We start from the raw sequence: 27,849 nt of genomic DNA, 5'->3' as shown, positions 1-27,849 counted from the left end.
ATGCGACTCGACGCAAAATTCACGCTGACGTTTTTAATTTATAATCGTGCATATATGAGTTAGGTTAAGCTGGGATAGGTACGTACTTGGCAGTACATACTTGATGATTCGCACGCGTGTTATATGCGTAATGCGTGAGCTTTCGAACGTCATGCATTTTAGCGTTGGTGCGACAAAGAAAGCACACCGGTCCGAGAGAGAAAGAGACAGAGCGTGGAATCTGCGCGCGCAGGTGGCGCGATGTCGGTGCGTCAACATTCGGCGCGTCTCACTGGTCGGCGCAGTCTCTCCCGGGGAGCGCGAGAGAGAGGAGGTGATGGCCGTTTGAGGCGGCAGAGCGAAACGGTGAGAGAGCGCGAAAGAAACCGGCTGAATCACAGTAGTGGACTGAAGAACGCAGGATACATACGTACTGATTTTCTGACTTTTTTGTCGCCGGTAAAAATCGAAAGTTAAATTTTAAATATTAAAATTGATCGAATACACACTATTGTTTTTAATAATTGAAAAACGTAAGAAATACAAAGAGAATTCTCGCGCTTTAGAAGTTGTACGATGAGTTTTAAAATCTCTAAGGCGCGTGGAGTAGTGATGTAACTGCCTACGTAAATTATTAGCAAAAATCGAAGATCGAAAAAACTTTAGAGCAGGTATTGAAGCTAATATATTAATCCAGATACGAATATCGCAGAGATAATGGCTTTTTATGCTTGTTTATATAAAATTCTTTTTTCTATAGTTATAATATAGGAGATATATTAAATTAAATTTCGTTATATCAGTTTTAACCTTTATTTTGAAGACGTTTAACAATCATTTTATTGACATAATTTTGACGAATAAAATATTTAATTTTTGCATTGAAGATTGCTCCGAAGCTCTGGACGCCTCGCATGATAATCCGCCACTGCCGAATCGACACAGCGAGCAAGAAAGACAGGGAAAAGAGAGAGAAGGACAGATATATCGTGAGATCCGCGGAGGTGGCTGCATACGGGGCGGGCCGGTCAGTCTCGCCACTTCGTGAAATATTTTCCTTGTCACGCGGTAACCGCAAAAGGGAGAGTGAGTGACAGAAAGAGCAGGGATAAATTCTTTGCCGGGAAAAGCGAGGTGAAAACGAGGGAGAAAACGAGCGGGTTATACTTAGCGACTTCTCACGAATACCCATGTAGGAAGGAAGGCTGCTCGACCGCGTGGTTCAGCGAGGTTCCAGCAGTGATCATCTCGTCCACCAGCGTATTGTTATTGTTGTTGATCGATATTCACGGGAGGAAGAGAGACGGAGAGAGAGAGAGAAAGAGAGAGCCGGCAAGAGGGCGAGAGACGGCGAGAAGAAACTCGTGGTACCGAGAGGTTGGCAACGGTGGTGGCGGATGCTGCACACTGGGTGGTGGTGGTGTGCCCTGACACAGTGGTGGAACGAAGGCAGGAAGGACACGACCGTGAGAAGAAAGAGGGTTGTCATGGGGCAAGATTCCCGTGGCGTGCTGCTACTCGTCGCGTTGGCCGCGCTGGCAGCCGCGGATGCCTTCTCAATTGACAGTAAGTCGATCCGCGTACCTATTTGATCGCGAAATATTTTCGGAGCAGCGACGACAGGGGTGAATGAGAGTGGGCGAGGGGAGGGGGGAGTGGCGGGCAAGCTGGACCTGTACACCCAGCTTCACTGGTCCTTCGCGGGACCCGTGACCCGTCATCTCTCCCTCGTCCTTTATGCGTTATTTCCTATGCGGTTTTTTCCTCTTTTTTTTTGTATCGCCACATTTTTTTTGCGAATCTATGCAGCTATGATTTCTTGCACGTTTATCCCATTGTCCTTCCTTTTTCTAAGATATGTGGAAAAAAAAAACTGATCTTTATTGAACTCGAGGGTTATTAAAGTTTAAGATCGATGTTATTGACATTCTCTCAAAAGCGAATATTTATCTCACCTTGTATATCGCGAAGACGTAATTGGTTTATTTACGATCGTTGTCGGGAATGTGCCGCTGTAATTAACTGTCATTTATCTATCTCTTATTGTTTAACTTGTGTGCAAAAGAGGCGCGTTAAAAACGCAAACGTACGTAGCACTGTACGATCATATTGTACAATCGTATTATACGAAGGAGAGAATCCTTTCGATGAAACTTCTAAAAAATACGCCTTCGCGGAAGAGGGTTTCATGGCGGCCGTTCCTTGAATTTATCTCCGAAATTTTCGCTCTCGTCAGGAATGCATAATGCATCGTGTTTGATCTAATACGCTCACTGTGTAAATTTGGAAATCACGCTACAATTACACGCACATGTGCTAAATGTTATACATATTTATCACATTTGCATCTCAAATAATGTTCAGGAATTAGATAAATTATTTTTAAAATATAATTAGCTTTATACGTGCGGGTAAATATTCGAGCGACGAAACGAGATCTTCACGTGCACTCGTCCCGTCGTGATGAATCCGCTCGCAGCATCCCCCTTCGGACCGCGAATCTCGCAACATGACTTTCGATTCGACAGCCGGCGCGAAGATGTATATTATATAAGTAGACGCGCAATATCGTTCCGTTTTGTCAATGATCGCGCATATTGTTTTTCATTGTCTCCAATATTTCTTCGTCTTGCCGTGACGAATTGTATTATGTATACAGACAGGATATTAATGATATTGTATATATGCAAACAAAAATGTATGTGTGGAGAGAAAATTATTAATTGTTTAACATCATGTTGGTTTTTGTGGTAAAAAAATTGACAGAATACGTCGTACTCCCACTGAGTAATGAATAAATAATAATTAAATGATAAAATCAACATGGTTTAAAAAATTATCACTGTCAAAAATGGAACGATTTTAATTTTTCTTCCTCGTATATATAACATGGAAATAAAAAATGAACTTGCTATATTTTTAGTTAGATATACAAATTATTTCATGTGTAGTTTATCGATCATAGCTTTTTCGAAACTCGACGTAGCAGAATTTCATTCAGTACTTGGATTTAGTAAGTGTGTATTTCCATTATTAATCAATGTATGTATAACATTGATCGAATTTTACCTTAATTTGCGTTTCCATTATTAATCAATGTATGTATAACATACATTGATTAATAATGGAAACGCAAATTAAGGTAAAATTTAAGATTCAGAATATTGCAGGTCAAATAAAATCTTCAAAAAAAGAAATAAGACAAAGGAAATCCTTTCTTTTGTGTCTTTATCTCATACAATTATGTATTGTTTCATACATGTTGAGAGAATTTAAACCGCGAAAATCTGAGAGATTGAGAAAGATTTATTCTCCTAAAATACATTAAATGAGTTTAAAGAATTCAAACTCTTAATTTATGTCGTGAAAATGAATAATATTTACGCGCGAAATAAGATGATATTTTGTTTATACCCTGTGCGTGATGAACAGAAATGTAAATATTTGTTGCCAAAAGCGAAAATTGTTTCTAATTTTAAAGCCACATTTGCGATTTACGTTGATTGAAATTTCTATTTCATCATTTAAACTTTGGAAATTGTCGGAGGGGAGATAGCAAAGAAAGAATGATATCAAACGAGAAAATGTATCAACATCAAAATTATGCTGCTTTCTTGCTTGTGTTACACGAAAGTTTGTTTTGATTACATTTGTTTCATCACAGGTACACGGGATAAACTACCGGAGGGGATTTAGACCGTTCGCCAAATATGTACATTTTAGTACGTATCGCAGAGAGAGAGAAAGAGAGAGAGAAAGGGATTGAGAGAGGGAGGGGGGGAGAGAAAATTCAGATGCGTACTCGTTCGGCGCGAGTATGCAAGTGCAATTAACGTAATGATTCTTCCGGCGAATCCAAGCATTATAAGCCGAGAACCGCGAGATAGAACTCGTTGATTAGACGATATATTTCACCGATTCTGCGCGACCCCTCTATGTTCGATCTCGACTTTTGCTCTAGCTTTCTATTAGCATCGCACGATAATTTTGCCGAGGAATTCACGAGGCGGTGGAAATAGCCGCGGCGCACGTCCGCGTGATAAATCCGCATCGACAATTCCCGACGGGAGTTGTCAGGTTGTTCTGCAGACCGACGTGCAAATCGTACATGAATTTATAGAGACTTCGATAAGAGATTGCATGTATATTTAGATTACGTTAACCGCTTCGCGTACGCTATATATTTTACGTCCACTCTCATCATCATTGTAAGTTGATTGTAAGTTGATTTAACAGGAGATTTCTATCATACACGATCGTAAATTTAAATATTTCCCAAGATAATCGGTTTTGAAGAAAATTTACATATTATTCTGTTGCAAATAAATATCCTTTTATTATCCTTTGATAAAGAGATCAAGAAAAAGTGAAATTGCTAAGCATGAAATAAAATTGTCAATAACTATAGATAATAACATTTATAATTTTGTATAAAATTCATGTTAACATATTTATATTATATTTATATTCTATGATACGTAAATCCAATAATAATATCATATATATTTGCACAGATGAAAGATATCTGCGATTTCATTTTTTCATTCAATTGCCTGTATGCCAAGTATCTATCTCTCCTGTCAACAAGAATTGCGAGATAACCTTGCAGTCAATTAACGTAAATGAGCTATGAGATTACATTTGATTTTATCGTTATTGCAGTTAAACGGTTCTCATAGTATCTCCTAGTCACGTTTTTACGCGACGAATTTAACTAATGAATCATTCTACTTATAAATTTTGGCATCATCATTCAATTCATCAATTTACGTGACATATAAATTTATAAATAAAATCTGTAACATATGAGAAAGGATATAAAAAAAAACGTGAGCATAATAAGCGAATTGACTAATCATGATTATTATTGGCTATTTTAAAAAATGTGAGACTGCAATTTTGAAATTCAAATCTGCATACTAAACTGCATATTAAAAAACCAATCGCTTGTTGCATGTGTGCTTAAGCAGCACACTTATGTTTTCTTGCGATATTCTATGATTTTAATAACTTGTTGAATTGTTCTCAGTGCACTTTTTTTTCTGGTTCTTAGGTAAAGTAGCCTGTCCTTTGAGGCAGTTCAGGTGCGCCAATGGCAGATGCATTCCAATCTCGTGGGTCTGCGATAAATCGGACGACTGTACCGACAATTCCGATGAAAGCCCGGAGGAATGTAAATGTAAGTCACGTACAAAATTATGCAAAATAGAATTATAGATACAACGGCGATGACGTCGACGCGATCCATATGATCAAGCGTAAATTTACGCAATCCTTTGACGCGTCAAATTCGCGTATGAGAGCCGAAACACAAACATCATTTTACATAACAAATATTGGCACTGCGTAAACGAATAAAGCATTGGTCGTGAGAATTTTGAAAATTTCTATCATTTTCATCATTCACATACTTCTTCTAATTGATATTACACAGTGATTTAAAATGAAATTGTCGTTTCACCGAAAATCACAAAATTATAAAGATATTAATCATTATTTCGAGACATAGAATTTGATGATCGAATAAAATGGAAATGCACTCATTTTTTGAATATCCTTTTTGAAACATATTTTGCGTCAAAAACTGTACGGAGTTATGCATTTGAGCACTTTGCTCGGAGCATTAAATATTTATGACTTTGCGAATTTCGTTTATAACTGTATAGTCGATATCGATGGAAGTATTATTGCGCAATTGCATGCGTGATAATGCAAAATGAATATATGATAAGACATTCCGGAAATATTTCGCGCATATTATCGGGAGAGTATGCAATTGCAAATACACAATCTTCGAGGCACGTGTGCGCGTGTATTGTTAATTAAAATAAGTGATTTGTTGACAAACAAACCATCAGCGTGTTCGTGCGGATATTCTTGTGACGTTTCATTTCAAATAGAATGTCCAACGCGAAAAAAATCTAATTTATTGCGATTTAAAACGTCTTAGCCAATCTTTATTCGACCAATCGTACACTTCGGAATTTATTTACGAGACTCTGTGCGTCAATCGGGATCCCGATTGACGTGTAGTTAATATTTAATCATAATAATATAATAATATTACATTAGTATAACGTAAAACGAGTTTGAGATGATAATTCGCATTTAATTAATCGCTTTGCTCGAATAAAATGTGCCGATAAATTATGTATTTTTAACTAAATTTGATTTGTGATCTTTTTCATTTGGTTTTCTTAATTGGAAAATTCCAATTATATCAACTTTTGATATATGATAAAAAGGAAATCGCGTTAATAAATGGCATTAAATCGAATAATTAAAAAAATGATAAAAGTACGATAATAATCTTATTAACACATATGTACTAGATTCATACACACATCTCTTATTCTCCTATAAATATCTAATAATCTACATGACATTGCACTCTTATACGAGCACATTTTTTGCGTAATCATGAATAAATATACTCTTCGTCTAATTATTACGTCGCATAATCACCTGAAAATCGCTTGTATCTCCATTGACCTATTATTCTTTGATGCAACGTATTTAAGTATATTGATTTATTGAAACTCGGTTAAGAACTAAGATCACAATAGTTTTATATAATCTTCAATCTTTGGGAATCGTTTGAAATCTTATCGTTTTGAATCTTATGAATATATATTTACATATATATATATATGTCCCTCGACACAATAATAGAGTGAACTTTGCTTTACAAATCATTCGAGAAACTCCAATGTGTTTACCGACAGAATCTTATGGACAAAAAGTAGTATTTTGTGGAATATTTTAGCTTTTATTGAAGTCTGTGTAATGTATTTGCATATTATAGTATAGAATGATCGAAAAGATTATAGACCATAGTTCTCTTAACAGTAGTTAATTTCGAGTTTGTATCATGAATATTTGAAGGATATGAGCCTCAGAAACTGATCGATTCAACTTTTTATAAGTATCTTAATTTTAGTATCAAGGCATGTAATCACGTGGTACTAAATTTAAGACATTTACATAAAAAATCGTATTGATCGGCTTCGCTCTGCAAAAATTCGTATGTGTAACGAAAAGCAGTAGCAATTAGAAAATGTAAATGTTTCTGATGCAGTAATCTTATGCCATTTTCCTTGCATTTTAAGTTTGGAGATATGGCTTATAGTAAGAGGAAGAACAAGAAACAATAATCCCTATAATTTTATAAATGATTATAAGCTCCGTCTCGCAGAATTTTATGATAAAAACTGACCGTCCTTGCCTGTGTACGCCTATAGGTTTTCCAATCAAACACGTGAGTTTATGGGCACCAAGCAAGACGCAGCCCCTCGTTGATCTTGCATCAGATAGAACGATCTAATTTGATCTTTTATATTAGAAAATAGAAACTGCCGGTGCGTATGCTCGTGGACTTATCCTGTCTCATTTGTCTATTAACTTGCTTAATTATTTGCTCGTAGTTTGTAATGTAGATAATCTTTAAAAAAAATGATAAATGTCCAAGTATATAATATATTAAGCAATGATCATATGAAAGAGAAATCCAAATAATATTCTATTATTAAATATTTATTGTTAATTATAATAATTGTTATTATAATAATTATATAAATATAATATATTATAATAATTATTATGTATAATATATTATATAAATATTATTATAATAATTATTGTTTAAAATTGAATAATATTTTTACGTCAACATTGAGATATTGATTACTTTTAAGTGGTAAATTTTTAACTAGGAATATTTCTCCGCTGAATAAATGTACTTATTATATCGGCTAGTTTGTATTTAATGTGAAAAAAATTAATATTCTATCGTACCATTTGTACAATTTTTTCTTTCCCTCAGTTATATTTTAAAATTAACTTCATCAGTACAGTTAATTATATATTATGTTCTCTGTAATAGACTTTTGTAAAGTTCAATATTTTCCCGTAGATTTCCTACATTTATATAAATTGATTACACGAGCTACAAGAGCGCAAATAAACAAGCAGCTAAATAAGCAACTAAATAGACAAACTGCGGCAGGATAGTGCAACGACGTGAAATAATAAGATAGAGAGAAGGCAAAGGAAAAGGAAGATCGCGAGCAAAAGAGTGCTACCTAACGAGCGAAAAGAAGCAATAAGAACGAACGAGACTGCCAAACGAACCGAACCGACTTTACCCTTTGTCGTTTCTCGGAATATTCGCAAGGTTTGCATCTTATGATCACGCAGATTCCACCAATTTGCGCTAACTCCCTTTCCTTTTAGTCAGTTTCTCGCGTGTTCTCTGCTATTCCGAGATCTTAAATTCCACTTATGATTCGTTTATTTTCACTTATCTCTATGTTTCGACTATCGATTTCGACTTCCTCTCTCGACGAAAATTAGTTAATTTTAAAATTAGTTACATTTCCTTTTACGATCAAATTTTATTATTAGAATGGCGAACATTGTGAATTTTAATAGCGAATGAAATTGTTCATTAATAGAAAATTTCATATTAATATCTGAGATGATAAAAGCATCGAATCAATCGAATCAATTGAAAAATATTAATTTTATGAATTTTTTACTTAAGATTTTTTATAATATCAACAAAAAACAATGTTAACTATAAACATCTAAATAAAAAAAACATTGAGGAAAATGAATTGTAGGTTTATTATTAATGACATTTTGATCTTGTGCCGCCTTGACCTAAGACTGGGTGCAACGCCATCATTATTTCGCTAGACCCAAGCGATGTTGCATCAGGCCCTTATTTTCAGGAATTTATTTTCTTTTTTTCGTGTGTTCTTTTTGGACTCGTTCGCCGCGGTTCTTCCTGCATCGACATGCATCCATCCGCTTAGGGTCGCTGTATTTTATAGCGCAAGACCCGCATCGGTTGCATCAGTCGACAAGGAGAGCCGATTCGGTTGCACGACGACTACCGACCGACGCACCATATAATTATGGTGAAAGCCAGTCACGACATGGTATATATAGGATCGCATGATTTGCTCTCGAATGTCAGCTCGCGTCAATCACGCCGAGCCAGGATTTCACGATAACGCGCCGATGGGCCAAATCTTGTTAATATCTATCAATAATAGATATAACGAATAAAGAATTATTCACTCTTATTCACTGAAATTTAGTTGTAAATTCGCGAAGCACTCGTCCATCTAAAAAAAAAATTCAAAAGAAAATTTAAATATGATCTCTTTCTGTAAAAATCGAGATAAAAAAATTTGCGTATCGTGAGCATATTCGAACTTTATCCTATGCTTTCGTATTTAGATACCAATTGCTGCTTGATAATTTCTAACTCGATTGAAATCAATCAACTGATCTGCGTCACTGAAACTGTACCAGCAAAATCTCGTGACATTGGTCGTAATTCAGTGTCATCTCAAGTAAATTCATTTTTATTACATTACTTTTATATCATTAATAAATACAATTTGTATCTAGATATTATAAAATTGAAATTAGAAGTCGTATTGAATAAATTCTTTAATTGCAATAAACGTTAAATAACTCTTTCGAAATCACTAAAAAGTAAATCAAAATACATTCAAAAATGATGATATATTGCACAAATGAATTATTTCTCTATATATAAATTAATATGTATTATACATAAAAACACATAAGAAAATAATGATGAGAAGTTTTAATCAATTTATTGTGAAGTTTTTGAATCTTTAATCTTAGAATGTTATTAAAAAAAGTGTGTGTATAGAAGTTAAAAAGTGAAACTTCAGAAATATATTTATATAATATTATTATTTATATGTTCATCCAGTTAAGTTTTAAGGAAAACTATTTTTAGCAAATTTCAACTTAAATAATTGTCTTAAATTAAATAATTAACTTAAAAAGTTGTAGTAAATATTGAAATTAAGAAAATTATGGCATATATGATACGATATTTTCCCCAGCAGAAAGTCAATTTCAAATTTCACGAGGGATCGCAGGTTTTCCATTAATTTTGCGCATATTGTATGTAATTATCGTTTGTTTCCAAATCATATTTTATGTGTTAATTTAAAAACGGCAAAGAGATAACACGGAGATGTACGGGATATATTTTTAATAGGTAATTTAATTGAATTGATCTCGATTAAAATGGAACTAAAGGGCAAATGAAGAATAAATAAAACGTGAACTCGAACGATATAATCGTAATAATGCCTCGTAGTAGTAAATATTGATTCATATGTGACAACATATGATGTGTGAAAAGCGATATTTACAGAAAGTATAGCGCATTTCGTGATGAATGCATAATGCATGTAATCGTGCACAATGATAATGTCGAGCGTATTATTACACAGTCTATTACAATTTTTTTAGATTATCGAATGACGACTATATGACATTTTTCTCTCCTTTACTTTTAAATTGATATTCCGCACAAAGTGAGATATTGTGTATGTAACATTTTAAGATTTAAATTTTTAATTTTCCTCTCGAAAATAAAATCTCATTTAAATCAAATTTTGTATTCTAGCTTTTCGATTTATTTTTGTAGTATGTAAAATTGTCTTTTTGATTTTACTACGCTACGAAATACATATTCTACATATTCACATGCATGTATATGTATGGTTATATGAAATGATTGTGAAAATGTTACGTAGTTTGTTAGAAATCAATAATATTATTTGCAAAAATACCATAGTTTTATAAAAATACTTTTAATAAATATTATACGATTTTGAAGTATACAGATATTTTGTTTGCATTACTTTTGATACAATAGTTTTACTGTAAATGATATCATTTTTTAGAATCGGTAATGTATCAATTGTTTTTATTTATAAAAATCTATTTGTTTTCCTAGTGAAAACATAGACAAGATTTCAAGTATATATTGATTTATGATAATATGCTAACGATGCAAACATTATATAAAACTCATGTTGAGAAAAAAGAACAGCGAATTTACCTTTTAGAATTTCAATATTTGATCAATTGTGCTTTTAACTCAGAAACCTGTATAACGTTATATAGTTTCATATGACTCTGTTCAATTCAATGCATATTTTTTATATTTTAGATGTATGATAAAAGCGCAACAGAAAATTTTTATTCATAAGAAATAAACAGAATTTTTAACAATATTTTTAATAAAAGATGTTAGAATGCAAATATGTGCACGTGATACACACACACACACACACACACACACACACACACACACACCCACAGAGGAGAATAATAAATATCTCTTCATATCTCGTATCTCCCGTTAATATCTAATATTACCAGCTCGGAAATGCATGGATTATTATGTGACAACAACTCGCGGCATAATAACCACCGTAATTTGATACAATAATTACATGACGTTTATTAATTAATCATTTGCGTGTTTAACTCTTGTAAAGCCATCCACAAAATTCTTTTTGTTTTCAGCAGATATACATAATCCATTTCAGAAATGATTGCTTATGGTGAGAATGAAATCATAATTGTGATATTAATTTTTCATATCGTGCAACTTTTAATTTGTCAAGTCGAAATTATTGTTTCGTATATTACGTATATAATATCAATCATTTAATTTTTTTTACAAAAGTAAAAGATATCAAATGATTTTTCGTTGATTTTTTGTACGTAAAGAAGATATTTGTTTCTTGTGTGTATGTGTATCAAATTTTCCTCCCTTTATTATATTTGTATGCTGTGTTGCAGCTAAAGAGGCAATAAATTAGTTAACATGAATATAATAGATAGCCTCATGACGTATATTTTCAATTATAATTTATTCGTAGCTTTTCGCCACTAAATAATATGTATAACATGTATAATGTATAATCAACTAATATAACTAGTATAATGTATAATATAACTAATATAACTAGTATAATCAACTAATTAACTAATACATACGAAAAAATTTAGAACAAAATTTTTTCACACGAAATTTTCTGAGAAATTTGAAAGAGATTAAAAAATCAATTATGTCTTTTAAACTTAATAATTTAAATATTGCAAGATTTTAAAGTACACAAATACTTTGTTTGAATTATTTTTGATACGATAGTTTTACTGTAAATGTTATTTTTTAGAATTGGTAATGTGCCAATTATTTTTATTTATAAAAATTGATTAAAAATCTATATGATTTTTTCCTTTTACCGCGTTATTAAACTAATTTCGATAAAACATTTGGTTGTATATTTTGATATAGCAATATATCATGAAGGTGGAAACGACATAACCGATCCGCATGACATCTCATTTGCTCGCATATGACAATCAAAAAATTAATAAAGCATAGGATCTAAGTCGTGATACAGAAAGTCAAGCGCGTGAAAAGGGAATGACGGAGATGGCTTATTCTTTATCAGAAACAAAATTCTTACAGCTAGATACTGGCCGTGTTCCTGTCATATATATTTCATCTTTTAACGGTCCAAGCCATGTGCACCTTGTGCTTCGATTTTTGACATACTATATATCCACATGCAACATCTACAACAGTCACAAAAATAATTCTTTAACTGTTGACTTTAAATAATTAATATTTAAGTCTAAGAGACATGTTTTGAAATTTTGACAGAAATATGTGTTTCTATTTTAGATTCATAAAAAAGTACTTGATCAATATTGGTCAATATTGTATATATTTTATAATCTATATTGTAAATATTTTTATGCGTTATTTAAAGAAAGTTATGTATTATATCTATTATCAACGAATTCTTAAATCAATAAAAATAAACAGAATAAACAAAAATAAATGGGAGGGCACAGAATAGAGTAACGAGATGACCCTATGCCATGTATATACATATATGAATTGCATATTTTATATATCTATATTGAATATTGTGTATTCCATTTTATAGTGCGTATTGATTATTCAGAATGATGGCATTCATTCATTCACATTCAATGTGCCAAAAGCTTTAGATGCAAATATCTCAGAATCATGTTTCTGCAAACGAAGTGTTACTCAAGTCTTCGATCGTCTTTAATTGTTCGATCAAAATAGCAATATTACCATTTTTGATTGATCCATGCAGGATTTAAAATTAAATTTTTTTTAACAAAAATGTTTAAAAAGTTTTTTAATTTTTAATTATAATTTTGTTTTTTTCGATCATTCTTTATCTTAAAAATACGATAATTCTGTAAATATTGCAAATATTTTTAAGCTTTATGTATTATTATATATTGCAATGCTACATTTTTACTTATCCATTTTTAAAAATACTTTTCAGAAAAATAATATTTAATTATATCTGTATTCTTTGAAGCTCGAGATGCATAAAAAGCTTGTTGTCAATGGTTGATTTCTAAAAAAAGATAATCATGTTATAATCTTAACATTAAAACATAATACATGAAATGTCTATAAATCAACAATGTTTTTTTATTAAAAAAATTCTTCTGAAATTAAATTGTTACTAAAGAATAAATTATTTCCAAAATATCTCTTCAAATGAATTTGTTTTTTTTTAAATAATTTTATTCTATATGTATATAATCTCTCTTTTGTTATGTTGTATCTGTGCATGTGTAATCTATATAATAACATATTGAAAATATAAAGAAAGGAAAAATATCGAATATAATTGTTATTATGATTTGTTTACGAATCGAGAAATATGCGATGATAAATAAATTTTGTTTAATTAATCAATTAAAATTTATTTTCGTTTATTTGCCGATATCTTTCTAGAATTCGATGCTATTGTCCGATGTGCTATTTCTAATATTTTATATCAATGTGACCGCGCACATTATCGATGTTACTCTCGTGTTATCATTGTGCATAGTTTGCGTTACGTCATATGTGCGTTGCAAGAGAACGCTTGATAAATAATTATACTGATATAGTTTATAAATTTATACATAACGATTTCTTGAGATATTTCTTCTTGATATATTTACGTACAAAATATTTAGGTTTTAATTCTATGTATCAATGCAAATTGTAAAAGTAATAAAGAGTAGTAACATAGATATAATTGAAATATTACCGCAGCTTTTACACAAATACGTAGCCGTATAAATTTGCAAGGAATAACTTAAAATTGTTGGAAACAAGATAGTTATTCCTCAGTTGCTTTTATGTGGCTTTCTTGTAACGTATAATATTTCGAGCACTTGCGTTAAATGGATGCATGCATTACTTGATATTATTTTCGTTATTATTTATCTTTAAAAAAGCAACATTATTCTTTTACAAAATAATATTATAAAATATTACATGTGAAAAAATAGTATACTTGATAAGAATAGAATGGTAAATTAGCATATATATACATATTTAACAGTTTTGAAAAGCTTATTAAAACAAAGATTGATAAATGAGCTCTATTTTCAAAGTATTGTACGAAAAAATTAAAACAGAATTAACGAACAAGTGTAACCAAGGACAATTTTTACAATTACAATTTTTTTCCACTTCAAAGGCAATTCAGGTCTTATTTTCTGTAAAATTCGTAACGGTTATTGTGTTTTTATCTGTATATATTGAGCCAAACGTATTAAATTAATTTGATTGTTGATGCTGCATATTTTTGTTTCGAACATGTAGATAATTTAATTCTTTATATTTGCATCGTTCCATTTAAAATACTTCGCCATTGTGTGATCGCTATATATGTAACAATATTTTATTTTAAAAAGAAATCCTCTTTTGTTTACAATACCGCACTTTGTTAATTATCAAAATTATCTGGCTTGACATCTTGGCATCTGAAATTGGCGCGTATGCAATTGGTATTGTTAATAAAATAAAAGCTTCATAAAATAAATTTAATAATTAGGGATTTGGTTCAAATAATTAAAAATTAAATCGAAACTGGCACATAAGAGCTACGGCGCCAATTTCGATTTAACTTATAAAATAGATTGTTGTGATGCTTAAAGATTTTATTTTAATAAATTATAATTATTTAAAAATCTTATTTTACATTTGATGGATTTCTTGAAATAATCTGGACTGATCAACGAGGACACACGATTAGATGTGTACATAGTTTTCTCACGCAAATTAGGAAAACGTAACGTGTTACACGCGAATAAAGATCGACAGTCACGGCTTTGATTCGTGTTTATATCTCCTTCTTCTTTTTCTTCTACCGCCGCCACCGTTGCATGTATGCCAAGCCCCTTATATAGAGGCCCCTTGGCCAAGCGGCCTTACAGAATCCGTGGCTACTATCGCGAGTGTATAGTCGCGCCAGTTGCTGGACTTGGAGCTGAATCTTACGTCGTTCGCAATCGCGTATACTTGCTAAAGTCTTGAAATTCCGATAAAGTAATAGCGCCAGTTCTCCTTTAAAAGTGCTTCGATAATTCAGAAGTATCGAAAATTTAAATAGCGAACGTTTTCTCTTATCGAAGTCGATCAGACTTTGCCAACTATATCAGTGATAGCCTCGCAGCGAAAACTTGCTTGCGAAAATCATCATTGCTAAAGAGTCTCGTTGTCGAAGATCTCTTTGGCAGATTGAAATGATGTCCGAAGATTAATCTCTGATTAAAACACTGGAGTTTTCTCGAGTGTATTATAGCACCGTACGATCTGCACGTAGCAGACAATAAATAAAACGCAATCTCTCTCGCGATCATGCAAATCCGCGGCAAAAGTTCGCGCCTTTTGGACGCATCTCGGCGCACGTGCATCCTGTTGCAGCTCGCTTGCGCGACTATCATCCCGATCGGCGCCGTCGCTCATTCCTCTATGAACATTTCAGACGCCCAGGAATGTAAGGACTCGGACTTCAAGTGCACCAACGGCAGATGCATACCGAATATATGGCATTGCGATGGCGACCGAGATTGCCCGGATGGCGTTGATGAAGATCCTGCTGTTTGCAGTAAGTTGCATTTTTTTTAAATTTCATTATATCACGTATACAAATATTTTAATTTAAAATTCGGTCCTGTTTAACTTATGTATTGAGAGAGATACAGGGAGACAAGAAATACATGTTTATTAGCTTCCTAAAAGATCTAATCTTGAGGCACAAGATATCAGTGATGATTTCTGGTAATTTGCTCCAATAATCTTTTTAAAGCTCAATCATTTTCGAAATATGAAAAGTTTTAATTAGTTTTATAATATCAAGAGAAATATTTTTGCTAAAAATTCAATTTGATTTTAATTAAATAACCAGTTTATATTTATACTAATATATTCAAGTTGACTTTATACGCCGCAGAATAAATATTTGTTAGAATAAAGTAGATACGAAATTAACATCTTTCCATTCCTATACCAGTAAAATATGCACAGCACTTATTCCTTTGAGAAACGTTTTGTATGCATCTGTGCAAAAACATGAAACTTATAATTTACGCATTCTCTACGAGAACCTATTAATTATGCTTTATAAATTCCGTTTAATAAAAGCTGTGCGAAAAGATAAAAATATTTCAAAATTTTTAGAGTTTTTAATATTTTATAAGAAAAATTTTATATACTCTATTCATGCAACATCGTATATTTTTTTATTTTATTAATTATAAATTACAGCTTTTCGCGAAAATACTGAGAGATTTAAAAAGACTTACTAGTTTCTTATGAATGATATGACCAATATATATTATTTGCTACATAGAATGAGTATTTATACCGAATATAATGCATTCCGGCTCTAAAAAGTTTTGGTATGTGAAAGTGTAACTTTGCAGACCGGTTTCACGCAGGTGAAGTGTACTGACATATACAATATGTTCTCCAGGGCACTTCCTATTTTTCGTAGATTCATGATTTTAATATTATCGCTCGGTTATCTGATGAAATCTTTTGTGGATATTGAAACGATCTTTAATTAGAATTGTAAATCGTTTGCCATTTTAAACGATTATTGTATATATTTGCACATATTTCCCTGTTAGATGTACCATGAGGGACATGAGAATAGTATTGATGATAATCGATTAGTTTAATTGTATCTCATCGATCCTTGAAGGTGATCATAATTACATAGTGGAATGTGCGTTTAATATTAATTAGCGCATGTGCTGACGCAAAGCCCTTTTGACCGATATAATTATGTGTGCATTTAATCATTTCAATTATGATGTAAATTACGTTGCAAATCATTAAAAATGCCCTCGCATTATAAAGTAGAGACGCAATCGAGTTTCATCATTGACGTATATTATAATTTTAATTTAAAAAAATAGTCTTTCAAGGGAAAATTTTAAATTATTCTTGTTTTTTTGAGTTTTACGTATGCCTTTAATATCTACTGTTTTTCTATTCGCTTCTATTTTCTACTCATCTAATAAGTGATGATGTAATAAATTATTTTACTTCTAATGAGTATTTTAATAAATAATATAATTATATCTCATTTAATTTTAGATTAAATTTAAACGGATATAATTTGAAGATTAGTTATAGAGATATATGATTTTAATTTGGGGATTAGTTATAAAGATATGTGATTTTAATTTGAGTATTAGTTATGAAGATATATGATTGAAAATCAAATGTTTTGCGTTAAATGCATTTTCTCCCAAATCTTCTTGATATTTTGGTAAAAAATTAAAATTATATAAAAAATATAAATGTTTGTAGCATTACTTCATAAAACGAAGAATTGCCTCAACGTCAGCATTATTTTATTACATGTGAAATGTGATCACAAGTGTGTAATTTTTTATTTCAACTTGAATCGGAAAACAATAGCATGCTAATGCATCAAATGTCAAAGAGTGCACTGTTTTGTTATTGATAGTGTATGCACACTGATATCAAAATATCGACGCTTGATGTTTCATATTTCTGATGTTTGATACTTCTGATATTAATATTTTATCTGTCATATTAACACAAAATATCAATATTTCAAGATAAATTTAAATCTTCTAACATAAATTACACGCTTGTGTTGTAATAAATCGTTAATCAGAAATGTTGAATCACAAAAAAGGAGCGATACCATGCAGCGAAACGGAGTTTCAATGCAGTCCTGGCGAGTGTATCCCGAAGACCTGGTTATGCGATCACCAGGCAGATTGCACCGATGGTTTGGATGAGAAGAATTGTCACAGTAAGTCCCGCGGATAAGTATCTTAGCATAGGTATTACCGGAAAGCAGCCAAGGAGGAGATCAGCCGGAAAGCTACGGAACAAACGACGAAGCGCAAATTGCAAAATCAAAAGAATCACAAATTGCATCCTTGCATTCGATACTTTTTATCCTTTGTCACATAAATTTTAGAAGGTTTGGGATTCATTTTCATTGCATGTATAAATATATTAATCGGTGTAAGGTACTAATAAAGGCTAAGGAGAGATATTAATTGGTGGAATTGTGATGCGATATAGAAAAAATTAATATTGTGAAATGTAACAATCCATCTCGATAACTAATTGGTAGAATTTATGTGTACAGTGTTTTAAATATTGTTTTAGATATTGTTTTGTGTGCATGCCATTTAAAATTATTGAAATCTTACATTAAAAATGTAAATTTTCAAAAATGAGGTAAATTTATGCTTGCAGGAATATAAACATGTATATGTATTATATAACAAATTAGGAACGTAAATTTTAAATTATATTATATCCCAAGAGGAAAATTGGATTAATCATATTTTTATTCTAAAAATGTGAAGGTAAAAATATGATTTATATAAAATTAGTTTACACACACGCACGCATATATGTATATATAAATTTTATATAAATCGATAAGATGAAAAATACAATATTTTTGCAGTAATGTGTAATATAATTTCATATTCTGTCACATTTCTACATTATTAGGGTGAAAGTAATTAATTTAATCTTGATTTTTCTGGGATTAGCATTTTTAGATAACCAATTGTCTGTGAGGTTGCTGTCATGTTGTCAACAATTGTTAATCATAAATACAATTATTGGCGACATGACAGTATTAATTAATCATATTAATCATATTAATCAACATGAAAGCAATATAATTAATTATGCTTGATTATCTGGATAATTTGGAATTTAAACCCTCAATTTGATTTTAGATAATTGAAGCGTTATCTTTACACATTTTCATATACTTTAAATAATAAATTCATCTATGCAAGGATGCAAATTAAGTCTTCGAGGTCTAAATCGATTAATCACAATATTCATCTCGCGGGACTTGTACTCGAACGAGTGCGTCGTGCATTCGCGTTCAAAAGTGGTCCAATGCAATTGTCATCTTGTCTAGGATCCAAGAGCTGTACGCCGGAACAGTTCACATGCCATTCGGGAAATGGCGAATGCGTGGCATTAACATGGATGTGTGATGACAACCCGGACTGTTCGGACGGTTCAGACGAGGCTGAGTGCAGTAAGCTTCTGCACGTGGGCTACCTTTTCCATACGCTTGCATTTTGTTATTTCTCTTTTCGAGATCTATATGTTTTATATCTTGCATCTTGCACGTTACATGAGAGATGCATAGTTAAAATCTTTAGATTTTATATTTATAGATTATTAGTTGCTATTTATAGATTATAGTTGCTATAATGAGGCATGCAATTCTATAAAATCCGTACATATATACATTTCTAAAATTCCGTACATATATGTTTCTAAAATTTTGAACTACGTATATATAATATATATATATATATATATATATATATATATATATATATATATCGAAACTTTTTTAATAATCAGAGAAAGATATCTCAAATTATTTTTTTATACGTTAGAAGTTTCAATTAAAGATTCATTTAAATTGCAAAATAAGATATGCAAATTTGATTATAAAATACTGTGAAAATTATGACAATTATATATTAAAGTTGTGAAATTATATAGCAACTATAAAATCTTACATACGGGACGAAGGATATTATAATCATTATGAGAAAGATATATAAACATATATAACATTATAAGAGATATATAACAGTATGAATTTAATGACAATTTTAATCGAAAGCATTATGACAAATAATTAAATTGATGATCGAATGATATAATATTCTTTCGGAACAAATAAAATTATTTTTTATTAGTGAAAGTTGGTGAAGGTGCTTAAGTAAAGGGATTAAGGTGCTTAAATAAAATACGAATAGAGCAAAAAAAATTTCAATGTATGATAATAAAATAGTAGTCGTGTTGTAAGCTACGCTATAAATGTCACATTTTTCGAATCATAGATACATATTACGTCGTGTTCTAAATCTTATCTTATCCTAAAATAAGTACAAGTTGCATTACTTATATTTTTACGATGACAATTATCGCATTTACTCATTGTCGCTATTTTTGCATTGATTTTCGCCAAATCTTCTTTCCTTGCTACTTTGCCGGTCAATAGTATTAAGATTTATAATAATGGATAGTGGATAAAAATATCAAGTCATGCGGAATATTTAAATATAAGAAATTTCATATATACAAAATCAAGAAATAGCTTGTAATATTTTTAATAATTTTAATATTTTTCATCCAATATATATAATTTATTTTTCATTTTTCCATAATTATTGAATTGATATAAAAACGAGTTTATCTAAAAAAAGAAATTTGGAACGAGTTGAAAACATTATCCACAATCCAATTATTGTGCTCTATAATTTTACTTTTTATTTTTTTAATATATCTGTGATGACAACCGTAAGTATCTTATTGCATTTATCTTGTTTCTTTTTTAATTATAAAGTTTCCGACTGAAATATTTGAAAGTGCAATTAATATATAGATTTTTTTTTTATATTTAGTCGTGTTGCATATCAAGGAAAGATAATTATCCTGCTTGAAATTACGAGTAGCTATCTACTCAAACCTCTAATCTCTTGCGGAAATCGAAAGCATAAGATTATATAACTCGTAACAGCATAACAAAAAAAGATTTGCTCTCACACAAATACATTTAATTAATCTACTTATGCACAAGTTGTTACGCTAAAGTTGTACGTTTATGTCGTTTTTATCTTAATGTAGATCTTTGCATCATTATTAAATTATATGTTGATATGTGAAAGCTGTGATGTTAAGATATAATTTATTTTTCTAAATTAATTTCTCAGTTAATGATCTATTTTTTGCACTGAGCCAAAAAATCGTTAACTTGATTAAGTGTGTTTAATTGGTTATTATTGCTTTAATTGAAATGTTTAAGTATTTAAGTCAAATACATATTCAATCAATTAAACACATTTAATCAAGTTAATAACTTTCTTCTTAATATTTATTAAGACAAATCATTAATAATGAGATAACTATACTCAATATGACCTGTTTAAAGTTCGGGAAGTTTCATTTTGTTTTTAAAATAATAATTCTCTTATATATTACACATTAAATGAAATTGGACCTCTCTTAGGAGAATTTTGTTTTGGAACAATTATACAAAAATTATTAAAAGTGATATAGGTTTCAAAAATAGATTAAATATATCGATGTCAAATTCATTATTTTTAATAATTATAAGAGGAATTTCTTTTTACTATTAGATGAACGATTAAAATGATGTATCATGAATATATATTTTTTTAATAAAAAGTTCTAAGTTACTGCGGAATTAAATAAAGACGCACATTATTATAAAAGGTTATCGGATTAGCTGATATTAAGTTTTGAATTCATAGTGTAAGTACACTGGAGAGATAAAGAGAAAGAACGCTATTAAGACATTGAATGCTAGATTATATTGAGTATAGTTATATTATAATGTATGTCGCATTATATTTTCGTATAATCTTTCTTTTTTTTAATTATTACAAACATTATTATATACTTATTATCTTTAAAGACAAAAATTAATTTTGGTTTTTATTATATTTAATCAACAATTATTATTTCAATCATTGACTGAAAAACAGAGAATTATTTCAATAAACTTCGTGTTTTTGTATCAATAAAATGTCTACTTATGTGTGAATATTAATGTTTCGTTCAATAAAAAAGAAATTTTGTTGCAAATAAATTATGTCACTTCCTCACATAAAAAATTTTTTACTCTTAGATGACACTTGCCGATCTGATGAGTTCACCTGTGCGAATAAGCACTGTATCCAGCAACTCTGGGTATGTGACAACGATAACGATTGTGGAGATAACAGCGATGAGAAAGCTTGTGAACCGACAGCTTGTCATCCTAACACTGATTTCGCATGTTCCGAGCATTATTGTATAACGTCGCGATGGAGATGCGATGGTGATTATGATTGTCCCGATCGATCCGACGAAATAGGATGCAAGGTACTTCATTCTCTTGTACTTTACATATTAATTTCATTAAAATTAAAGTTTTTCTAATTGTTTTCACATTAAAATTAAAGAGAGAAGAAAAATATTAGCGATAGTTTATATGATGTACAGATCTTATATTTTTCTTTGAAATTTATCTTTTTAGGAACCTCCGAACAAAGAGAGAATCAGTCATTGCGACAAAGAGTTCGATTGCGACGATGGCGTTACGTGTATTCACCAGACATGGGTATGTGATGGTGAGAAGGATTGCCCGAATGGTGCGGATGAATCCTCGCAGAGATGTCACAATGTTACTTGCAGGCCTGACCAGTTTCAATGTGAAGATCGACGTTCTTGCATTTCGGGTACTTGTGTATAAATTGCTTATAATTATTATTAAATTTAACGTTATTAAATTAAAATTGTTAATGATAAATGAACGAAATGTATTTTCAACACGTATTAATCGATGACGACGTGTTTCATATGAATAAAATTTCAAATTAAATTTAGTTTTCGTCTATATCTATTAAGAGAGAGATATTGAATTCAGAAATTTATTAAGTTATTATAAAGAATATTTTTATCGCTTCAGATTTTAATAAAGAACTTACTATACCTACACGACTCATCGTGTTTATCTTAGATTTTCAATGATTCATTTATTTTAGGTTACTTATATTGCAATGGTAAAGCTGAATGCGCCGATGAAAGTGACGAGAAGAATTGCACAAGCAAAGGCATAAGTTGCGATCGACGGATTCAGTTCGAATGTAGTGAAGGCTCGTGCATTTCTCTGGAGTACGTCTGTAATCAAAAACCAGATTGTATTGGTTGGGAGGACGAGAGCGCTGACCTTTGCGGAGTGAATGAATGCGCGAAAAACAATGGTGGATGCTCGCAGATATGTGTCGATATGCCTATTGGTTATCGATGCGATTGTCACGCGGGTTATAGACTTATTGATAATCGCACATGTGATGGTAAGGAAAAAAATCTATTTTCAGATATTTAGTATGTTAAGATTTTTTTAAGACTTTTTCTTTTACATGACGCAGCTATATTGGATTAATTTTCAAATTGTGTTTGTATCATATAAAGAATTTTTATTATTTTATTATTTTATTATTTTATTCTTCCAGATATTGATGAATGTTTGGAACCCGGCAGCTGCTCTCAATTTTGCCAAAATGAAAAAGGTAGCTTCAAGTGTAGTTGTGCCGCTGGTTATCTTAAAGATCCACGAAACTCGACACGTTGTAAAGCTGCAGAAGGTCATGCGAGCTTGTTGTTCGCCCGTCGACATGATATCCGAAAGGTAGCTCTGGATCGTCAAGAAATGACTGCCATTGTTAACAATACGAAAATGGCAACAGCTTTGGACTTTGTCTTCCGCACTGGAATGATTTTCTGGAGCGATATTAGTGAAAAGAAAATTTATAAGTATGTTGTAATGGTGTTAGAGCTAAAAGAAAGTCTTTATTTTTAGTCATATCAAAAAATATAATAATTGAATGATATTTTTAGAGCTCCAATAGACGAAGGAAATGAACGTACAGTTGTCATCGAGAAAGACCTCACTACATCGGATGGATTGGCAGTTGATTGGATCTACAGTCATATTTATTGGACAGACTCTGGAAAAGATACTATTGAATTGGCCAATTTCGAAGGAAATATGAGAAAGACTTTGATACAAGATCATATTCAGGAACCTAGAGCGATAGCTCTGAATCCTTTGGAAGGATGGATGTTTTGGACAGACTGGAGTGATGAAGCTCGTATCGAACGAGCCGGCATGGACGGCACTCATCGATCGGTAAAAGAAATTAATAATGTTGATTAGAAATATAAATGAATAGTATTATTCAAGAGTATTGATATTATAAAACTTCTTGAGTAAATGTGAGATTATTTTATGCAAATTAATTAATTTAAATTGAAGAGAAAAATAAATATTTTCTATTTATCATTATTTGAATATTTATACATATATGTGCGTGCATATACATTTAATTTGCATTTTTTCCTTTAAGTTCTAAAAATTTTTTCTAGAAACTTTTTTAAAACGAAGAATTCTTTTCGAACGTAATTTACAAAAATAATAAATTTCTAATAAAATACATTGAATGTATTTTCCGAAATAATTTTTTTCGATTTCTAACAAACATTTATTGCAGGTGATTGTCGGCAATGATGTCAAATGGCCTAATGGCTTAACTCTAGATTTGATCGGCAAGAGAGTATATTGGGTAGATGCAAAGTTGAATATTATAGGTTCCTGCAATTATGATGGTACTGGTAGACGAACGGTTCTCTATTCTCCGAGCAATCTCAGGCATCCCTTCAGTATTACAACCTTCGAAGATTATGTATATTGGACTGATTGGGACAAGGAAACAATCTTTAAAGCAAACAAATTTACTGGAAAAGAAGTGGAAGCCGTAACGTCGATTAAAACGCTTCAACATCCTATGGTGGTCCATGTATATCATCCTTATAGACAGCCCGATGGAATGAATCAGTGTCAGGCTGTCAACGGGCACTGTAGCCATCTATGTTTGCCAGCTCCAAAAATCAACTCCAGATCGCCATTATTGTCATGTGCCTGTCCTGATGGCTTACGGTTATTACCCGATGGATTGATGTGCGTGGAAAATGGTGAGTCAAGAGAAAATATTATGAATGACAAATGGCTTTCCAACACTGAACCATTGCTGTTGTGTAATTTTCAATTTAATTAATTTATTTTTTGTATATTGACCTTGTTATAGTGGTCAATATAGAGAGAAACAAATGAATTAATGTGTTGATAGTTATACAACTGAACCATTTTTAGCATAATGACAAAAAATCAATAAGGCGAATAATTTTTAAATGAGATTTTACAAGTACTTGGAATGACATTGCATGTTATAAAATCTTTCTTTGTAGATGAATAGATTAATTAATTTATGAAAAGCTATTTATAATTTTTTTATGGATTTGCTGTTCAACATATGGGAATGAAATACATATATTCTCAAGAGATTGTTGCATGTTGTCATTGGCGCGTTTTTACTTACGCTTATTATGTAAAATAATAAGAAAGATGCACAAAATGTCATTGTTTCATTCAGATTTTTCGATTTTTTTATTCGAGAATTATTATGCACGCATAATGTGCATATAACTATTAATCTTTCATAAAAATTGTTATATGAATCATCTTGCATGTATATACATTTATCAACGAAGTGTTATAAAAATATATAATACTTGGATGCGAAAAAATTATTATAAAATATATGTTATAATATAAATTATATTCAAACTTCTAGTGAACAAAATTGATCGTCTTCTAATAAGGATTAATAAAAATTTTTATTAATATTCGATAGTTGCTAGAAGATGTTATGAGCTCATTATTTATATCGTTTCATTTATTTGCATTCGTGTTGCATGAATTTGGGATATTCCAGTTACTACGACCGTAGCACCATCCACAGAAGCAGCAATGTTACCGTTCCAGAGGCTCAAGCCTCTAAATGTTACAACGACTCTCAGTAAGTTTGGTTGAATGATATTTTCTTTAATTTATGCGGCTTTTTTGCGGACATATTAAACATTTATTTAACTTTACCATTGTGCAGAACTAATTAACCATTTTAGGTATATTCATCTATTAATTTACAGTGATTCATTTTTAAATTGGATTTTATATTTCATACTGGATTTCATAAAATCGCTAATTAAGAATGTATTAGCATAACTTTAATATTTAAGAGTAAAACATTCAATGTAAGAATAAAAAAAAAGTTTTTCTTTAAGTAAAATAAATTATGTTGTTATGAAAATCATTTCAAAGTCGGAAAATATTTTAGGTCTGGAAAATATTTTAGATCTACACTGAATCAACTTTTGATTGCAATTTGAAATTACTTTTTTTTAATAAAAATATCAAAAAACAAATATTTCTTTTAACTCGAAGGACTCTTTCAAAATAAGTTACATAATATACAAGATATTTAACAGAAAATATATATAAAAAATTGAGAAATTATTTCTTATTCTCGCGTTTTTGTGGAAATATCATTCATGTTAATCAATGAATCCAAAAGGAAAATAATGTATTATATCTGAAACCGCTTGTATATCAATAATTAATTAATACTTATTGTTATTTATTAAACATTATATACAATCGATAAATTTGATCGGTAAATTTGATCGGTTTATTTTATAAATATACATTTTTCTTTGTAAAATCACATATAAAGGTAGTATTACTAAAGATACTTCTCTTATAAAATATAAATATACCATATATATTGTGCATGTAGCTTTTTTAGAAAGCATAAGAATATAATTTAATTGAATGCTCTTCGTCCATATTTTCTATATTTAGATTCTTATTTTATACCTTTATCATGATTGCTGTAAAAATAAATTTATGGAGTTATGGATTTATTTTCGTTAATTAATTGTTTTAATTTTGCTACAATAATGAGTGTGCTGTAGTAGAAAAATATTTTTAGAATTTCTTCAAATTTGTCACATCATGATAACGTTTTGATTTGTATTAGTCTTTATTATGACATTGGTAACTTTATAACAAATATGCTATTTTTAGATCCATTATCTGCAGCAGACGCAGATGGAAAGAGAAATTTAGCAACCGAATCGACAGATCCTGGCTTAGTCGCCGGCATTGTGATAGGCGTAGTGTCCTTAGGACTATTATTACTCGCACTTGTAGCGGTACTTTGCTACAGGCATTATCTTCATCGTAATGTCACTAGTATGAACTTTGATAATCCCGTCTATAGGAAGACTACAGAGGATCAATTTAGTCTTGAAAAAAATAGATTTCCACTTCCCGCAGCTACAGTTGGAGAGGAGGTAAAATTTATATTTTTTTAAACATGTTTAATAATTTCTTTCTATTTGAAAAGTTTTTATAATTCTTATAGAATAAAAACTATTAAATACTTTGACGAATAAAATTTCGCGGTATTTCTCAAAAGATTTTACGATATATTTTATTTTTATTTACTTATTTTTTTTCATACAGGCTCAGGAACCATTGACAAGTCCTGGAACAAATGATTATGTTTAAGACTCAATTTGTCTCAATGCAGAGGGCTTAACAGGCTAACGAAGTACTATATCGACCAAGTGATAAAACCATGTAAAGAAAACCGAGATATTTGCGTCGAAAGGGTCTGTCCAAATGCATCATGCCTGCGCTCGCTCGCAAACCTGCCAACCAACTGTGATTATGTTTATTTTTTGTATCTATTTCTTTACAAATTTTAGCACTTTGTCACTCAGATATATGTATATTATGCATTGCGTGTGCAACGTATTTAGATTTGTGCTCAGTGGCATAAAGGGAGAAATATCTGTAAACAAACTGTTGCCAAATAACGATCTTATCTTCATGTATCCAAGTAGTTTGATAAGAAAGTTTAAGATTCCTATCTAATATTTTTCCCATTTAAGCATGCATACGCACACATATAATTTGTAATATAATATTACTTTAGATGAATCTATATAGCATGGCCTGGCGCACGTAGCGTGTGATTCTACATGCGCTATGTATATGTAAGAAAATATCACAACTTGTTATTGTTTAATTATTTATTTAGGAATATGTAGTGAATTGCAAACTACTTTTTCAGTAGTCTCTAGAAGCACAAGATATTACTTTTTTTGAGTAGTATCTTATAGAAGTCAAATGTAAATAATGCAAAATCTTACACATAATCTTCTTCCTT

General features: G+C 30.8%; 1 protein-coding gene and 1 long non-coding RNA gene across 7 annotated transcripts; one reads left to right on the top strand and one right to left on the bottom strand.

The window, feature by feature from the left end:
* Window positions 1–248: 248 nt before the first annotated feature.
* LOC105253899 (very low-density lipoprotein receptor) lies at window positions 249–27,746 on the top strand. 6 transcript variants are annotated; one of them, XM_011262245.3, is made up of 14 exons: window positions 249–345; window positions 867–1,545; window positions 5,033–5,158; window positions 15,651–15,773; window positions 19,104–19,226; window positions 21,861–22,096; window positions 22,251–22,452; window positions 22,759–23,070; window positions 23,230–23,530; window positions 23,615–23,906; window positions 24,268–24,748; window positions 25,549–25,632; window positions 26,700–26,968; window positions 27,141–27,746. In XM_011262245.3, exons 2-14 carry the CDS (start codon window positions 1,377–1,379, stop codon window positions 27,183–27,185), a joined length of 2,763 nt encoding a protein of 920 aa, XP_011260547.1. In that variant the 5' UTR covers window positions 249–345; window positions 867–1,376; the 3' UTR covers window positions 27,186–27,746. The 6 variants fall into 6 exon arrangements, with proteins under 6 accessions (XP_011260547.1, XP_011260545.1, XP_011260549.1 ...); XM_011262243.3 differs by having other exon boundaries at window positions 266–438; XM_011262247.3 differs by lacking the exon at window positions 19,104–19,226 and adding an exon at window positions 17,841–17,960 and having other exon boundaries at window positions 266–438.
* LOC112639355 lies at window positions 1,255–2,069 on the bottom strand. Its single transcript, XR_003123457.1, has 2 exons — window positions 1,935–2,069; window positions 1,255–1,829 (listed from the first exon to the last, which is right to left on the bottom strand). It is a non-coding gene; the product is annotated as an uncharacterized LOC112639355 (long non-coding RNA).
* Window positions 27,747–27,849: the final 103 nt, after the last annotated feature.

The sequence above is a fragment of the Camponotus floridanus genome, unplaced genomic scaffold (assembly GCF_003227725.1).
Source record: "Camponotus floridanus strain SB8 unplaced genomic scaffold, Cflo_v7.5 scaffold6, whole genome shotgun sequence".
Taxonomy (NCBI): Eukaryota; Metazoa; Arthropoda; class Insecta; order Hymenoptera; family Formicidae; genus Camponotus; species Camponotus floridanus.
This window is presented reverse-complemented; position numbering and strand designations above follow the sequence as displayed.

What these genes read in the sequence shown, in the direction of transcription:
- LOC105253899 (XM_011262245.3), top strand. Translation starts at nt 1,377, where the DNA reads ATGCTGCACACTGGGTGGTGGTGGTGTGCCCTGACACAGTGGTGGAAC. An exon ending in ATTGATGTGCGTGGAAAATG is followed by an intron (nt 24,749 to 25,548) that starts GTGAGTCAAGAG and finishes GGGATATTCCAG; the next exon opens with TTACTACGACCGTAGCACCA. An exon ending in CAGCTACAGTTGGAGAGGAG is followed by an intron (nt 26,969 to 27,140) that starts GTAAAATTTATA and finishes TTTTTCATACAG; the next exon opens with GCTCAGGAACCATTGACAAG.